The sequence below is a fragment of the Scyliorhinus torazame genome, chromosome 14 (assembly GCF_047496885.1).
Source record: "Scyliorhinus torazame isolate Kashiwa2021f chromosome 14, sScyTor2.1, whole genome shotgun sequence".
NCBI lineage: Eukaryota > Metazoa > Chordata > Chondrichthyes > Carcharhiniformes > Scyliorhinidae > Scyliorhinus > Scyliorhinus torazame.
Window position 1 is genome coordinate 71,261,188 of NC_092720.1, and position 19,050 is coordinate 71,280,237.

General features: G+C 49.3%; 1 protein-coding gene across 1 annotated transcript in view; it reads right to left on the minus strand.

The window, feature by feature from the left end:
* The window catches only part of LOC140389801 (ubiquitin carboxyl-terminal hydrolase 13-like), a 196,822-nt gene that overhangs the window by 101,352 nt on the left and 76,420 nt on the right, over positions 1-19,050 (minus strand). Inside the window, exons 8-10 of the mRNA XM_072474337.1 lie at positions 17,977-18,164; positions 9,073-9,144; positions 3,882-3,975 (exon numbers count right to left, since the gene is read on the minus strand). Coding sequence (XP_072330438.1) covers positions 3,882-3,975; positions 9,073-9,144; positions 17,977-18,164 — 354 coding nt within the window. The remainder of the gene's footprint in view (positions 1-3,881; positions 3,976-9,072; positions 9,145-17,976; positions 18,165-19,050) is intronic.

Below are 19,050 nucleotides of genomic sequence, written 5' to 3' on the forward strand. Positions count from 1 at the left end.
ATTTACTGTGTTAACTGTAGTACAGTGGCAGTACCATAATACATGTAGTGTGTGACCAGTGGTATTTACCATAATACCCCTCTGACCTCTAACTGCTCCTGACCACATTCAATCCCCACCCTGCCCCAACCACTATCTGCTTCTCACAAACCACCATTAATCCCTTTCCAACCCCCAATCTAGGCCTTCCCAATATCTGGATCCACTTTCCCAATAATCCTCCTACCGCCCCACAATCCCCCTCCCTCCTCCACTTATGCCTGCTCTATCATAGAATCCCTACAATGCAGAAGGAAGCCATTCGGACCATCGGGTCTATGCCAACTCCCTGAAAGAGCGCCCTACCTAGCCCCAGGGCCCCCCCCTCTCTCTTCCTCCCCTCTCCCCCCCCCATATGCCTGCAACCCCATGTAACCTTTAAGGGCAACTTAGCATGGCCAATCCACCTAACCTGCACATCTTTGGACTGTGGGAGGAAACCGGAGCACCCGGAGGAAACCCACATAGACACAGGGAGAACATGCAAACTCCACACAGACAGTGACCCAAGGTCAGAATCGAACCAGGTTCCCTGGTGCTGTGAGGCAGCAGTCCTAAACCCTGTAAAGCAGGCTTCCCAACCAAAAGCCCACCTATCTGGTAATCAGGCTTCCTGTGGGTGGGAATCAGACTCAAAGGTATCTTGCAGTCAAATTCTGAAAGACAGTCAGGAAATCTATTGTTGTACGTTTCCCAAACTCACAACAGCCCCACTGCACAGGAGGAACCTCTAAATTAAAACCCAGGCTATTTTGTCAGAGAAATGGGAACCAAGATAAAACACCATTGCAGAGGGATAATCACATGTGCTGAGTAGAGTTCCTCATGTTCATAAAGCCGTTAATGTCAAACGATTAAATTCAGTGTGCAATCACAATCCACAGATTTAGTATCAATGTGAAGCATAAATCATCTATCATTTATGATAAACTATGAATGTAAATCAAAGTGGCAAGGCCTGAATAAATTCCAACGTGAAGCAGAGCGGAACTACTTCCTCAGGACTCCACCATAAAAGTGATTAAATTACAATTTAATTCAATTCAAGCATGGCAACAACCACAACCTTATGTTTCTCGTTAAATGTATAGTTATCAGACTTCCGGCGGTGGCCATGAGCTGAGCAGTCCCACGAAAAGTGGCTCTCGTCTAAGAACACCGACTAAGACTTTTTGACCCCAACAAATGGGCACCAGAGTTTCAGGAAGTCCCCCCAAAATCAACGCCCCACCGATCGCACTGCCAGGCAGGATGGGAAAAAAAATCAGCCGCCCAGCCGAAAAGCCTGTAGAGACCAGGGGAAGGAAATCTCAGCCTCGGAACAGGGAAACACACATGGAGGCACAGAACCAGTGAGGAGTGACCCCGCAGAGTTCCCAGTGCAGACCCAGGCGTTGATGGACAGAATGATGGGCTTCAATAGCTCCGAGTTCCAGAAACATAGAGAGAAGATGATAAAATACCACATGGTGGATGTTGTGGCGGTAGTGGGGCCGCTTCGGACACCATGAGAGAGGCAATGGGCAATATAGAGCGAAGGCGGTAGTCCCAGAAGGCGACGACATGGGACCGCGAAAAAGTCGCCACGGACCAAGGGGACCAGGGCCGGGATCCTTCTTTCCGGTGACTATGTCCCCATGCCTGCGGGAAAACCGGTGCCACGACTCCGGCGTCAAAGGGCCCCCAAGGTGAGGAATTCTCACCTGTCTCAGGGGCTAGGTGGACGCCGGAGGGGTTGGCGCTGCTCCAGACGGCACCGAAGGGACTGCGTGAGGTCGCGCATGCGCAGAACGGCCATCGTGATCTCATGTATGCGCGGAACCGCCGGCGTGATTCCGCACATGCGCAGACCGGCCGTGGTATTTTGGCGCATGCATGGTGGGTTCTCTTCTCCGCGCCGGCCATGGCAGAGCCCTACAGGGGCCGGCGCGGAAGGAAGAAGTGCCACCATGGAATAGGCCCGCCCGCAGATCGGTGGGCCCCAATCGCGGACCAGGCCACCGTGGGGGCATACCCAGGGTCGGATCGGCCCCCCCCCCCCCAGGACTGCCCATGCTGACTTACCTGCCATGTCCCGCGGTGTGGGACCATGCGTAACCCACGCCGGCGGGACATGGCCAAAAACGGAGGGCTACTCGGCCCAGCGGGGCCCGGAGAATCGCTGGGAGAGCCGCTGCCAATGGCCCCCGACCAGCGTGGCGTGAGTCCCGCCCGCTGCCCGAAAAACGTCGCCGGAGAATACGACAGCCGGCGTTGGGACGGGATTCGTGCCACCCCCGGGGATTCTCCCACCCTGTGGGGGGATCGGAGAATCCGGCCCCAGATTGCGGCACTCGTGGCCGAGGTGGCAAGGCTGGTCATAACCCAGAAGGGGTTGATGGACAAGGTTAACGACCAAGAAAACCGTTCACATCGGCCAAACCTGAGGATTGTGGGGTTGACGGAGGGTACGGAGGGAAGAAATCCCTTGGGATACAATGCACAGATGCTCGGGAGTTTGGTCAGCAAGGAGGGCTTCACCAAGCCCCTGGAGGTAGACCCCGCACACAGGTCATTTCGGCAGCGGCACTCAATGTTTCTTTAACATTTTTATAATCCTTCATTAGTTCAGTTCAGAATAGGTTAAGGTAACCAGAATTCAACAAATACAAAACTAGTGGGTACAGTAACCAATTAAATGATACTTCTCTGCACAAGGAAAAAAGTGTCATTTCAATCAATCAAAAACTTCCCCCAAATAATGGCCTGGTTCATTGCAACCATCTCAGCATGTTCAATTTGGAAATACATATAGAACAATAAAAACTCAAATGGCTCTGACTTGAAGCTAACCAATTAAAATATTTATGGAAGTGATCAGTTTTCAATTAAAAGTAGAAGCAGTAGAGTGTGAGAATATTGCCAGAAATAAAACTGTTTTTAAGTCTCCATAATGCTAAGAGCTCTTAAAAGTCTGTTGGAAAGTGACCCCAGCAATTACACCTGGATCCCTCTCAGATAGCCTCTGTCACTTATTCCAGTGGGCTTTTCTGAGTCAGCAGAAGGGTCCTTATTTCACATTGTAATGATATATGCCTACACATCCTGGTATGCATCTCAGCTATGTGCCTGCCCACAGAGCTACAATATAAAATGTCCTTTTAAGGGTAGTAGTCAGCACCCCTATTCCTCAATCCTCCTGAAGAGCTCCCCAGCAGCCTCCTTTACTAGGGAACCATTTTCACAGCTGCATTAACTTAAAAGAAAATTAGGATTAAATTCCTGAATCCAAGCAGTGATCCTGGCCTGAACCTTCAGGCGAAGCCCATGTGCACCCTTCACGATAAAGTATTCCTATTCTCTCTGGGCATACCAGCTGCCAATGCTGTTTTGGTTGGTTCTTGAATGGGAGTCCTAACCCTTGTCCCTTTCCCCTCCTGACGTAGCCCCTTCTCCTTAGAAAACCCGGCAGAATCCCCAATGTTCGTATGAGACTCATGCGCCTGAGCACTGGCCTATTTTCCAACCTTCTACTGGAGCTCCAGCAAATGTGCAGCGGAAGGATGGAGCATTTTTGGCTGCAAAGTTGCCCATAAGTTACTTACAATAATATTTGAAATGAATTCCAGAGACTTTGTTACCTCTTTGGCATTGAGTGCCCCCACTATTTGGAGTACTGAAAGTAGAATTGCTTGCATCACATTCAGCATGCCACAACATGCCCAAAGCTGTGTCAATGCCACACAACACGTCTCTTTAAGATTTGCAGCATGCAATACCATATGGTGTGAAACCAGTTATTTTACTTGGCACACCGTCTTTGACATACTAGGTATCAGGTTAGCACACAGATAATCAAATACCTTGTATTCTTCTTTCATCACCTGTTCAATAACCTCAGATTTCATTGGAGGTTTAGAGTACTGGCCTGAGAGGAGTCCACGTCCTAACTTGGCCCTGCGCAAGATCAGAATGTTCAGTTCAATCATCTACAAGACATTGTTTTCATATCTTCACAGAATGGCAGAATTGTTATGGGGCAAAAGGAGGCCATTTGGCCCATCTGGTCTGCACCAGCTCTCCAAATGAGCATGATGACTTAGTGCCATACCCCTGCCTTTCCCCCATACCCCTGTACATTGTTTCTATTCAAGTAACCATCTAAGGCACTTTTGAATGCCTCAATTGAACCTGCCTCCACCACACTTCCAGGCAGAGCATTCCAGATCCGAACCACGCGTGTGAAAGTTTTTTGTCTCCCATCACATTTGCTTCTTTTGCAAATTATTTTAAACCGGTGCTCTCTCTTCCTTGTTCCTTTAATTAGGGGGTTGTGTTGTGTTATGTATAATGCCATTTTCAAATACTGCTTCCAATGCAAAATTATTTTCCACAATTTTTATTCCGGGTAAACGCATTCTGTTCTAAATTCCTGAGGCAACCACTACCCCAGCGTATCACTAGGCTGCAGGCCATATTTTGGATCCTAAAGAGCAAAACAAATTTTGTGGAGATGTCAGGGTGGTAGAAAACAAGGGGGAAAAATTCTGGAGTGGTATTGGTGCAGGGAAGGTGCAGGGAAGGAGTAGGTCAGGTGCTCATGAAACAACTAGGTCACGACACATCAGGGTAACAAGAGATTAAAACTGTGGAAAAATGACATTAATAATGACCCTCCGTGAGCCGGTGTGCAGGCCTCCTCCTGTACCGTAACAATTCTGTGAAGGATATACCATTAAATCATGCAAACTAGTCTACATCTGCTCTGGGAGGTGCTTTATCCAGTGGCGCTATTGTGAATAAGAAAAATGAAACAAGCAAATATGAGTACATTTTACAATCATGTAGGTCTAAGAGCATAGGCTGGGATTGTCCCGCAACCGTGTTTGCTGGCAGAGGACGTTCACCAGCGGGATCTTCCTGTTCCAATGAGGTGTACAGAGTTTTATACGTCTGGCCCGCCCGCTGCCAGAGAACACTCCGCGAGAGGTCGCCTTCGACAGGACCGGGAGACCCAGCCAGCGGGAAGGGCAGGTTTCCCGACCATAACGTGCGATTCTTCCATTGGGAAAAAACACATCACTTTGATCACTACCAAACTCCGCATAAACTTGCATTCCCAAAAAATTCTTGGGATTTAAATTTGGTGTTTTCATCAAAAGTGAAAAGAAAAGAAACTTTTCAACACTGATAAATCGGTAGGATCTTTCAAAAAGGAATTGAATAATTAGAGAAAATTTGCACGGCCACAGGGAAAAGGCAGGGTTCTGAGACTAGTGGACTTGCTCTTGCAGACAGCCAACATGAACATGATGGGCTGAATGACCTTCTTCTACTTCGTAACTTCTATTTTAAGTGCATTTTGCGAAATTGTCAATTGACCACAGCTGCACGGCTGCCTGTTTTATCATGAGAAAGGCAAATGGTGACATTTTCCTGAATCGTGATCAAAATAATTATGTCCACGTTGCAAAGTCGTCAGGAGTTACCTTGAACAATCACCATTTATTTAGCTTTTTTATTGTGCAAAATTTGCTCAATTACCTTTTGCACAAGGCACTCATGATAAGTTGGCACCTGAATGAATGCAACCTTTTTATAATTCTTAATCACATTTTTTTAAAAAGCTAATTAATAGGTTGTTCTGCTCTTTAGAAATACATCATTAAATTCTAACTTTAGTCGCTTGGCAGAACAGAACTTGAATATTGCTGAAAAGAGAGACATGTTGCTGAAGCTTTACATCTGGCACTCATCAGGACAAAGGCAATCACAATAATTTGCACCATAAGAGAAAAGGTGCCAAACTGCTGTGATCGTTTGAAATTTGTCATTTTTGTATTTGTCATGATCAGTACAAGACTTTGGCAACATGTCTCTCTTTTCAGCAATATAACTCGTGGTAAACCAGATGGTGAAAAGGCATTCCTCAAGGTGTTCTTCTGTAACTCCTGCTGAGACACTAGCTCAACAACTCAGAAATCTGGAGTTTCTAAACGTTTCCTGCTTGCCTTGCATGGGAGAGAACCATCATCTTCCCTTAACAGGTAAGAAGGGGACAGAGGCAGGGGATTAACTAAGCCAGGAGTTACCACTCCTCAGGTTCAGTTGGGCCTGACATATCAGTGGACGCTGATACACAAAATGAGATGAGGCGCATTGACCTCCATAAAGGAAGAGATGGAGCCTTGTTTAGTGGAGACCCCAGCAAAACGCCCTGAGCCTCTGAAGAAGAATTTGTTTTAGTCTAGGGTCAGAAGTGTGCTACCTGAACAATCCCACACTATCCCCAAGCAGGCTTGCACTGGAAATGCGCCCAAAGCAGTGCCGGTCTTTCCTATATTAACGAGAAGCCTTCCTACCGACGACACAAATTCTAGCACTGGGAGGACACTGACAGGTATGATCTTAATGTAACCATTGGGTTTAACACCATTGAATTTCATCCCCAAATGACAATTTTTTCACTCTCTTTTTTAAAAATATATATTTTATTCAAAATTTTTGGCCAACCATAACAGTATTGTGTATCTTTTACACAGTAATATAAACAATATAAATAACAATGGCCAGTTTTTTAAACAAGAAATAAATAATATATAAACAACATCAAAATTAAAAAACAAAACTAAATGGCAACTGCCTTGTCCCAAATAAATACCCTCCAAAAATACAATTCAGCAGTCCAGTATACAATTACCTATAACAACAACCTATACATATTATACTTATACACTAACATCCCTGAGAGTCCTTCTGGTTCCTCCCCCCTCCCCCGCCCCCCGGGTTGCTGCTGCTGTCTTCTTCTTTTCCATTCCCTCTATCTTTCTGTGAGGTATTCGACGAACGGTTGCCACCGCCTGGTGAACCCTTGAGCCGATCCCCTTAGGACGAACTTAATCCGTTCCAGCTTTATAAACCCTGCCATGTCATTTATCCAGGTCTTCACACCCGGGGGCTTGGCTTCCTTCCACATCAACAGTATCCTGCGCCAGGCTACTAGGGACGCAAAGGCCAAAACATCAGCCTCTTTTGCCTCCTGCACTCCCGGCTCTTCTGCAACCCCGAATATAGACAACCCCCAGCTTGGTTCGACCTGGACCCCCACCACCTTCGAAAGCACCTTTGTCACCCCCACCCAAAACCCCTGTAGTGCCGGACATGACCAGAACATGTGGGTGTGAAATTTTTTTCACTCTCTCACCTACTGTTCAATTCTATTACTGTGACTTAACGCTCTTAGTAAGTCAATGAACTATTGTCTAGGCCATTCTCTTTCAAAACACAATAAATTACCACTTCACCTCATGCATAGTCAATATTCTAACTTCAATATTATAACTGCCCTCCTAGAACTAGGGTTCCCATGTCCTCAATTTCCACCCCACCAACCTCCATTTACATAGGATGATGCTCCACTATTTCCAACACCAACAACAGGATGCCATCACCAACCGCATCTTCCCCTCACCATCAGCATTCCTCCAATGACAGCTTGGTCCCCTCCTCAATCAATCACCCCTAACAATCGACCCCATGGCACCTTCCCTTGCAATCGCAGGAGGTGTAACACCTGCATTTTTACCTCCGTTCTCCTCACCAGCCAAGGGCTCAAACACTTCTGCCAGGTGAAGAAGTGATTTACTTGTACTTCTTTCAAATTAGTGGTATTCACCACAATGCAGTGCCGTCTACACTGGGGAGACTAAGCACAGATTAGGTGATTGTTTTTCAGAACACGTCCGCTCAGTCTGCAAGCATGACCTTGAGCTGTTGGTGGTTGTTTGCCATTTTAATTTACCACCTTCCTCTCATATGCTCACATTTCTGTCCTTGGCATGCTACAACATTCCAATAAAGCATAACGCAATCTTGAGGAACAGCACTTCATCTTCTGACGAGACAAATTACATCCTTTCTCAGGTCAACATTGAGTTCAACAATTTTGCACCATGAATTCTGTCCCCATTTTGATTCTGTTTATTTGCCCTCTGCTAGTTTGAATCTTGTTCTCTTGTTTTTACTTTTGAACAGAGCTGTTCATTACTCTGGCATGCACACTTTCTCTGTACAAATGCATTGTTTCTTTACTACAACTATTACCACCCCCTTTGCCTTTTGTGCCATAACATCTTTATCACTTAATTTCTCCTGTCCTCTACCTTATCCCAGAACTTCCATTTATTTTGGCCCCTCCTCCCTTTCAACAGCATAAAACCATCACATTTCTTCCTTCCTTCAGATCTGACGAATCATCTTCATCGCCACGGATGCTGCCAAACCAGGGTATTTCCAACACTTTGTTTGTATTTCACATCTCTAGCATTTTCAGGATTGTGCTTCTATTACAACTTCACAGTTTTCATTCAGTAATATTTCTAGCCAAAGTGCTTTAAACTGTGATATTCAAATAGAGCAATTTGAGTCACCCATAATCTCAAAAGCGATGTCCTGGAAAGAACATTAACGTGGCCACAGTTGCCATTTAAAGAAAAAAAATAAAACCTCTGAAGTTCAGAGTGCAAACTGAACTGGCTATCGATCAGCAAAATCTTGGTAAAAATTGGAAATCGTACACAGAATAGTAAAAGTTGGAAATCGTACACAGAATAATTTCAAAACATTTCTACTGAGTTATGTGCTTAAAAGTTGTTGTTTTTTTGCCTATTTTATGTGAGCAATGTTGCTCCTAGAAAACACAATTACAAAGATGCAAAGCCCGGTCTTAAATAAATTACTATTTTTTTAAATTTAGAGTACACAGTTCTTTTTTTCCCAATTAAGGGGCAATTTAGTGTGGCCAATCCCCCCCCCCCCCACTCCACACATCTTTTTTTGGGTTGTGGGGGTGAGATCCATGCACACACGGGGAGAATGTGCAAACTCCACTCGGACCCAGGGCCGGGATCGAATCCAGGTCCCTGGCGCAGTGAGGCAGCAGTGCTAACCATTGTGCCACCATGCCGCCCCCCCTTAAATAAATTATTGATAATTGACAAATATACTTAGACACAGCTGGACAAGTACAGTGTTATTACAAAATCTAATACTTACATCTGTGTATCAAAATCTTGAGTTGGATCTAGAGGGGAATAATCAAATATTCTTTGGAGGTTTCCAACATACCTGCAAAACAAGTGCAGAGTATTTACGTCATGATAGTTTGGAATTTGCTTAGATAATATCAGGGAGACTAACAACATTCACCATTATAATAGAGGCAATCTGACAACCACAAACATGGAAATCCAGAGTTTGCTGTCAGAAATATACTACCTCCTCATAGGCTGTGCTGTAACAGTCCTGATCAATAGAAATCATTGGGGTACTTATCCAGTAAATCCCAGTAAAGGCACCAGGAAAAGTTACGATTGGTGCATTCAGGGGTAAGTGAAGTTTTAACTGGATGATAAATGACTGTTACTCCCAAACAACCTCTCTGGTCCTGAAAACCTATTATTAAGATGGAATTCCATTCCTTCAGAAGTTCATTGTGTCGTAAATTAAAAATGTAAAATGAATGTAATTCTTTTTATCTCTTTTTTGTAATTTTTTTCCTTTGTCTTCATCCTATTATTTTTCCCCTCAAACTTTATTTTGCATTCTGTACATGATTTAAATATGATTTACACTCTCTGCTTTAAACTGTATGGTGCGATTCAATGGCAAAATTTCAAAGTCCAGTTTGGGCGCATTTGATGGGGTGTTTCATGACAGCCGCGTTGGCAAGATTGCGGCCTGTATTCAATGACACATAAAAGCTCAAATTGAGCCCCCACAGATTCTCAACATTACTGGCTCCCTTGCTCTCTGATTTGACCAACTTGTGCCTTAGCAGCTCACCGCTAACAAGGGGGAGCTGCTTTTAAACGCTCCCTCACCACTCACTCCCAGTCAATACATAAGCATTGCAGTGCGCAGATCTGCTCCTCGTTTTGGAGATGCCGACCTCGTCAGGCGTCTTGACATGGTGGATGAGAAGTGGGGCACCCTGTTCCCTCAAGGGGGTTGAGGACCAGCAGAATAATAATAATCTTTATTGTCACAAGTAGGCTTACATTAACACTGCAATTAGGTTACTGTGAAAAACCCCTAGTTGCCACGTTCCGGCACCTGTTCGGGACACAGAGGAAGAATTCAGAATGTTCAAATTACCGAACAGCACGTCTTTCGGGCCTTGTGGGAGGAAACCGGAGCACAGGTCAACAATGCTGCCTGGGGGTCAGTGGCAGCGACTGTCAGTGCAGGCAGAATGACAAGGAGGACCACCATCCAATGTAGGAAGAAGACGAATGACCTCCAATAGGCTGAAGGGTAAGCTACCACCTTTCTCCTGGTATCTGTTCTGCCTACCACCCCATAACTTCCCAAACCCCACTCCACCCCCACCCCCTTCACCCCCCCACCTCCACCCACCCCCCCCACCTCCACCCCCCCCCCCCCCCCCCCCACCCCCGCCCGCCCGCCCCCCCACCACTCACTGGCTGATAGCTCGCACCCTCCCCACATTCGATCTGCGGGCCTGGTACTCAGAACCCCTGGCACCCATACATGCCACCTGATATAGACCTCCCCCCACGACCCATCAATCATGCGGCTCACAATGTCCTCTGTTTGCCCCCGCAGGATAAGATGGGCCATAACAATCGAGAAAGGGCCAAGATGGGGGGGGGTGAATCCTGGAGAATTGAGTCCTCACCCCCTATGAGGAACTAGCCCTGGAAACCGCGGGGTTGCCTGAGGAGAGAACAGTCACTTACCACGAGGTATGACCCAGATGATCTGTCTCAAGTGAATTGTTCGTGTCAGGCAAAATGATCCATCCCTCTCACGGAGCTGTTCATTCTCTCGCAGGAACTCTATCTGATAGGACAGTGCCACCTGGAGTCGACTTCTCTGTCACCCAAGAGATCACCTCGCAGGAGAGCTCCGGTGAGACCACCATTGAGGTATCACAGCTATTGCCCACACCTTCCACCAGTGCAGAGACATCTCAGTGGGCGGCATTAATTGACAGGTTTCTGGGGCACAATCTGGTGAGCACCACACAGTTACTGATGCATCAGGTGGAGGCAGGAACATCCAAGGGAGACAGCAGTCAGAGGTCAGCTGGATCCCAGGACTCAGCTGGGTCCCAGCCAGATGCCGAGCCTCTGGACAAGGTTCTCCCAGAGATGGTGCAGATGATAGGGCACAGCCATGAGATTCAGGTGGTGGCGTCAGTGATATTCCAGCTACTGCATACATGTACATTGCCGAGGTACTGCAGAGCTTGGCCCAGTCACTGAGGAGCTACGGTGAGGGCGTCAACACCATGGTGCAGACAATGGGGAGCCTCCAGGACTGGCAGTGCCAGATGATTCAGAGGCCTCGAGCTCACTCCAGCTGCCCCTCCATCCTATGGAGTCCCACAGGGCAACATCAGGGAGGCAATGCAGGAGGTCAACCCAGGGTGTGCCACCAAGGATACTATGGCACTGGAAGGTTACTATCTGTAGCTAGGGGGAATGGAAATCTGTCAGAGAAATGTTCACTATTAAAATATGTCACATTCATACATGTGAAGTCTCTGTCACATGAATCTACATAGCGGGCCTGCCTGCACCCCCATCCCCTGTTGCCCTTCACTCCCCCCACCCCCTACCCACCCCTCCGGGCACAGTGGTCCAAGGTCAAAAGGCTCCGATACAGACCCCGTTCAGAGGATGGGTGTGAGCGCGCTGTCAGCAGAAAGTCAGGAGTCCACTGAGGTGTCTCTGCACTGGTGGAAGGTGTGGGCAATAGCTGTGATACCTCAATGGTGGTCTCACCGGAGCTCTCCTGCGAGGTGATCTCTTGGGTGACAGAGAAGTCGACTCCAGGTGGCACTGTCCTATCAAATAGAGTTCCTGCGAGAGTTTAACAGAAACTGAGGAGCGCCAGAGCTTTCCTCACAGTGAGTTATCATCAGTGCCAACACAGACACATCACCCTGGAGTGATGTTACACAAACCCTTTGTGGTAGTCTGTGTAGAGGTATTACGGTACCTGGTAATGCTGGAACACCATTGGTAGATATTGTATGTTTCCTATTGGTCAAGCTGTATGGTAGCTCCGCCGTGCTAGGCGGGGTATAAGAGCCCATGTCGCCCCAGCAGCCTTCATTCTTTACCGAAGCTGCTGGGGGAAACATCTAGCTTATTAAAGCCTTCAGTTGGACTACAACCTCGCTTTAGTGGTCATTGATCGTGCATCAATTTAATAAGCTAGACTTAAAAGGAAGGAGCTCTGAATCAAGCCGGAGTGTCCGCAACTCAGCCACCACGCGGCGAACTCAGCGGCAATCTTCAAGCACTGGCTGGCGTGTTTTAAAGGATATCTCGGAACGGCCGAAAACACACCCACGGGCGAACAGAAAATGCAGGTCCTGCACTCGAGGGTGAGCCCAGAGATTTACACCCTCATCAAGGAAGCGGAAGACTTCGATGCAGCAATAGAGCTGCTAAAAGGACATTATATTCACCCGGGAAACCAGGTCTGCGCCCGACATCTGCTAGCAACGAGTAGACAAATCCCTGGGGAAATCGCTGGAAGAATTCTACCATGCACTCCTCGTGTTGGGGAGAAACTGCAGCTACCTGCAGGTTTTGGCGAGCGACCACACAGAACTCTTGGTGCGGGACGCTTTCGTGGCAGGTATGGTGTCCTCCCAAATCCGCCAGCGATTGCAGGAAAAAGACACTCTAGGTCTCAATGTGGCAGGGGCCCTTGCAGGCTCCCTGGATGTGGTCTCCAGAAACGCCCGCGGTGGTTCGCAACCGCGCGGCAGCCCCCTGGGCAGCGTGGAACCCCTCCACAGCCGAGCCCGAGACATTGTCCATTCCCCCAAAAGCTTGTGCTGCAAGGCGGCCTGGCAACCCTGGGGGGCCCCGCTGCTACTTTTGCGGGCAGGCCAAGCACCCTCGCCAGCGCTGCCCGGCCCGCGCATCCACCGGCAAGGGACGGTAAACAGGGCCATATCGTGGTGGTATGCCAGGCCCGTGCGGTTGCCGAAGTCTCTGGCGGCGAATGCGGACCGCCACCACAAGCCGCTCCACGGTCCACGTGCGGCCAGCGGGCGCCGCCATTTTTCTACTCCAGGGGCACGTGCGGACCCCGGGTGCCGCCATCTTGTCCCGCGGACGCCATGTTAGATAGATTTGTGCAGCCCCAGCCATGTGCGACCAATGGGAGCCGCCATCTTGGATGGACCCCCAGCTCAGCTGACCACACACCGCCCGAAGAGAACACTCAACTGCTGCAATTAGCCTCGGTGACTCTGGATCAGTCCCGGCCTTGAACACTCTCAACTGCTACAACGACTGTTCTTATCACCGGGCACAAGACGTCCTGCTGAATCGACTCTGGGAGCACAGAGAGCTTCATACACCCCGACACGGTAAGGTGCTGTGCTCTCCTCGTCCACCCCGTTAATCAAAAAATCTCCCTGGCCTCCGGGTCCCACTCAGTAGAGATAAAGGGGTTTTGTGTAGCAAACATCACAGTCCAGGGAAGGGAGTTTAAAAATTACCGGCTCTACGTCCTTCCCCACCTCTGCGCGGCCACACTCCTAGGTTTAGACTTCCAGTGTAATCTCCAAAGTCTAACTTTCAAATTCGGCGGCCCTTTTCCCCCTCTGTCTGCAGCCTCACGACCCTCAAGGTCGATCCGCCTTCCCTGTTTGCGAACCTCACCCCAGATTGCTAACCCGTCGCCACCAGGAGCAGACGCTACAGTACCCAGGATCGGATCTTTATTAGGTCAGAGGTCCAAAGGCTACTGAGGGAAGGAGTCAGTGGAGCCAGTAACAGGCCCTGGAGAGCTCAAGTAGTGGTGGTAAAGACCGAGGAGAAGCATAGGATGGTCATCGACTACAGTCAGACCATCAACAGGTTTATTCAGCTGGACGCGTACCCTCTCCCCCGCAGATCCGACCTGGTAAACAGGATCGCGCATTCAAGGTCTTCTCCACGATGGATCTTAAGTCCGCCTACCACCAGCTCCCCATTGCACTAGTGAACGCAATTACACTGCTTTCGAGGCAGATGGGCAGCTCTATCACTTCTTAAGGGTTCCCTTCGGTGTCACCAAACGGGGTCTCCGTCTTCCAGCGCGAGATGGACCGAATGGTTGACCGGTACGGTTTACGGGCAACATTCCCGTATCTTGATAATGTCACCATCTGCGGCCACAACCAGCAGGACCACGACACCAACCTCCAAAAATTCCTCCAGACCGCAAAGATCCTTAACCTTACATACAGCAAGGATAAATGCGTGTTCAGCACCGACTGCCTAGCAATCGTCAGCTACGTAGTGCGAAATGGAGTTATAGGCCCCGACCCTGAGCGTATGTGCCCCCTTATGGAATTCCCCCTCCCTCACTGCTCCAAGGACCTGAAGCGCTGCCTAGGGCTTTTCAGTTACTATGAGCAGTGGGTCCCCAACTATGCGGACAAGGCCCGTCCCCTGATCCAATCCACAGCTTATCCCCTGTCGATAGAGGCCCGCCAGGCCTTCAGCCGCATCAGAACGGACATTGCAAAGGCCACGATGCACGCCATCGACGAGTCCCTCCCATTCCAGGTCGAGAGCGACGCATCTGACGTAGCTCTGGCGGCCACCCTCAACCAAGCGGGCAGACCCGTGGCCTTCTTCTCTCATACCCTCCATGCTTCCGAAATCCGCCACTCCTCAGTCAAAAAGGAAGCCCAGGCCATAGTAGAAGCTGTGCGACATTGGAGGCATTACCTGGGCGGCAGGAGATTCACTCTCCTCACTGACCAACGGTCGGTTGCTTTCATGTTCGATAATGCACAGCGGGCAAGATAAAAAACGATAAGAGCTTGCGGTGAAGGATCGAACTCTCCATCTACAACTACGAGATTTTGTATCGTCCCGGGAAGCTAAACGAGCCTCCTGACGCCCTGTCCCGCGGCACATGTGCCATTGCACAAGTGGACCGCCTCCGAGCCCTCCACGAGGACCTCTGCCACCCGGGGGTCACTCGCTTTTTCCACTTTATCAAGACCCGCAACCTGCCCTACTCCATCAAGGAGGTCAGGACAGCCACCAGGGACTGCCAAATCTGCGCGGAGTGCAAACCGCACTTCTACCGGCCAGAGAAAGCGCACCTGATAAAGGCACCCGTCCCTTTGAACGCCTCAGCATGGACTTCAAAGACCCCCCTCCCCTCCACCGACCGCAACACGTACTTCCTGACCGTGATTGACGAGTACTCCCGGTTCCCATTCGCCATCCCCTGCCCAGACATGACCGCAACCACCGTCATCAAGGCCCTCCGTAGCATCTTTGCACTGTTCGGGTTCCCCGCCTACATACATAGTGATAGGGGGTCCTCCTTTATGAGCGACGAACTGCGTCAATTTCTGCTCAGGAAGGGCATCGCCTCAAGCAGAACGACCAGTTACAACCCCCGGGGTAACGGACAGGTAGAGAGGGAGAACGGAACGGTCTGGAAGACCATCCTACTGGCCCTACGGTCCAGGGATCTCCCAGTCACCCGCTGGCAGGAAGTGCTCCCGGATGCCCTCCACTCCATCCGGTCACTGCTTTGTACCACAACCAACCAAACACCTCACAAACATCTCCTTATCTTCCCCAGGAAGTCCTCCTCTGGGACCTCACTCCCGACCAGGCTGGCAACTCCCGGATCCATCCTGCTCCGAAAACACGTGCGGGCGCACAAGTCGGACCCGTTGGTCGAGAGGGACCATCTTCTCCAAGCTAACCCCAGTACGCCTACGTGGGATACCCCGACGGCCGACAAGATACGGTCTCCCTACGAGACCTGTCGCCCGCCGGAGCCCCACACACAGCCCAGCCACCAGTCCCACCCTCCCCTCCACCAGGGCACCTTACAGCAGGATCAGTCCTTCCGCCGGCCCCGTCTAGGCCCCCCCCCCACCACCCACCAACGCACCCCGCAGGCGCTCCCTTCCCAGGTCAACCGTTTTCCCCACCAGCGCCATCTAGGGGTGCCGAAGCTGCCACAGAGATCCAGGCCACGCTCCCGGAGTCACAGACGCCCGAGCCTCCACTGGAGTCACCACCGAAGCTCCGACGATCACAGAGGACGACCAGGGCCCCCGATCGACTGATTGCTTCATTTTAAATTGTAAATTTAAATCATAAATTGTAAATAGTTACAAAACGCTGTACAGAGGTATTACGGTACGTCCATAACTAATTCTACCACGTAGCCATGTTTGTAGTATCAGGCCACCACCCCCGCTGGACTCATTTTTTAACAGGGGTGAATGTGGTAGTCTGTGTAGAGGTATTACAGTACCTGGTAATGCTGGAACACCATTGGTAGATATTGTACGCTTCCTAGTGGTCAAGCTGTATGGTAGCTCCGCCCTGCTAGGCGGGGTATAAGAGCCCGTGCCGCCCCAGGAGCCATCATTCTGTACCTGAGCTGCTGGGGTAACATCTAGCTTATTCAAGCCTTCAGTTGGACTACAACCTCGCTTTAGTGGTCACCCTTGGAGGGGGAACAGTGTACTCAGGGAGGGGGTGCTGCGATCGGTGGGGGGAGGCTGGAGGAGGAGGAGGAAAATGGGGGTGGGGGTTGTACTGATGGACACAACCTCATTCTAGGAGAATTTGGAGGCGAGGCAGGCCTCCTCGTCCTCCTCGCATGTCAGACCCTTGCCACCAACTATCCTCCATCCTTCGCCTCCTTCTCAGACTCGTCATTCAGCCCCTCCTAGACCGCCTCATCCTTCTCCTCAGCCAAGGCCATATGTCCCTCCACCTCCTCCTCCAGCATGTAGGCCCGTTGTTGTACCAGATTGTGGAGGGCACAGTAGACCACCACAAAGCGAGAGACCCGCTGGAGGGTGTACTGCAAGGCACCGCCAGAGTAGTCATGGCATCGGAACCACATTGCCAGCCGGCTGATGCACCGCTCAATGACAGCACGGGTAACAACGTGGGCCTCATTATATCAGGTCTCCGCACCAACGCCATCAGCCATGACCTCAGCAGGTATTCCTTGTCCCCCACGAGCCAACCCTTCAATGTTGGGGACGGTCCTCAAAGACACTGGGGTTTCCAAGTGCCCAGGATGTAGCTGTCATGCATGCTCCCAGGGTACCGGCACATACATGTACGATTTGGAGGTGGTGGTCGCACACAATCTGAATATTCAGGCAGTGGAACCCCTTCCTGTTAATATATGGCACCATGAACTGACTCGCTGATCTGTATTAACCCATACTTTACCGAGAAATGGAAGTATTTGATGCTGTTCATGGCTGTAAAAAAAAACCTGTCAATTCTCCACAATTTTTATCTTTTAGTTTGAAGAGTAGAGTTGAGTAAAATACTTTGAAAGAAGAACTTGAAGGAATAATAGGCTCAGGTTTTGTGGTCAGCATTGAAGGAATGGCATTACAATTCACCTCGTTAACAAGAGTTTTCACGGACTTTTGAGAGGGGACTGGCTATGATCCAGCATCTGCTCCAGTACGGTGCCCTCTGCAGGACATTTGTGCCGTGAGTAAGCAGCTCAAGAAGTAGCAAGGCTCTTCAACCAATCTCAATGAAGAATCCTCACTGAGACATGGGTGTGATTCAGCGACCGCGTTGCACCTGGCGTGGATCGGGGCCCTCCAGGTGAATAACCGAGAGGGCAAAACCGTGTCTGCGATTCACCGGACCCGCTCCCGATGGGGAGTTCTGGAACTCGCCCAAATATGGCGAGAATATCATTAACCCTCATTTGCATTCGCTTCGATTTCATTAACGAGATTGAAGGCGAATGCAGCGGCCTCCCGGGAATTACCCGACTCCACAGCGGGGAGCAACAGAGCAACAGTTACTATCTTATGGTAAACAAACTACAGAAAATCAAAAATATGTCTCTCTAAACAGCATTATCTTACACAGAACACAAACGTCTATTTAAACCCACCTTCTCTGAAAGTCAGGGATGCTGAAGATTATCTGCATTACCGAGCTGAGGTAGCAGCTGTTTCCAAGATTCTTGATGCCAGTGTATCCAGAGCCATATATTGGCTTCAACTTCATACCAGATTCTTGGACCATTTCCCATTCACTGATTCGTGGCTTGATATCATCGACAGGATTAACATTTTCTGACTATCAAACAGATGTAATAAATAATCTCCTGATAACACACTTTGACAAATCTTTATGCAATCCACTAACATTAATCAGCAGATATTATACAGCTGCATTTTTTACAATGAATGATTACTACCTTGCCTATCCTCTGAAGCTGTCTTAAAAAGCAGCTCCTTCTACTCCAAAATTCCAATCAACCCACTCTGCCCTATACTGATCGGTGCTTTCACCAGCAAGCATAAAAGAAGAAAATGGTCGGTGCTAACAAGAACAATATGATTGCTACCAATCTTACACCCTCCTCCTAACTTAACAAAGCAGTTTTATAATCTACTTAAATATACATTCACTATATGCAAGTTTAAACTGTGCCAGCATGCTGCACTTGTCTGCAAATCGGTTCAAATAGAGATGTTTTTGTCAATGAGCAACAAATCTAGTCAGGGGTTCCCTCCAACAGAACCATAGAATTCCTACAGTGCAGAGGAGGCTATTCGGTCCATCAAGTCGGCACTAACCCTCTGAAAGAGCACCTTACCTAGGCTCACGCACCCACCCTAATCCCCGTATCCCCACCTAACCTGCACATTGTTAGACTGTGGGAGGAAACCGGAGCACCTGGAGGAAACCCACACAGACAAGGGCAGATACCAGTGCCAAGGTCACGTTGACTGTAATCAGGTTGCAAGATGAAAAGGCACAGCTGCAGCAGGGGGGATTGGCATTGACAAACTTCCTTCATTATGATTGGGTGACGAATGTGGACTAGGTGCGGCGGTGGTGGGAAAGAGAAGGGATAGAGTGGGTTAGGATGGAGGAGGAATCTTGTAAGGGGTCGGGTTTGGGGGCTATGGTGACAGCAGCATTGCCAATGGCTCTGAGTAGGTATTCAGGGAGCTCG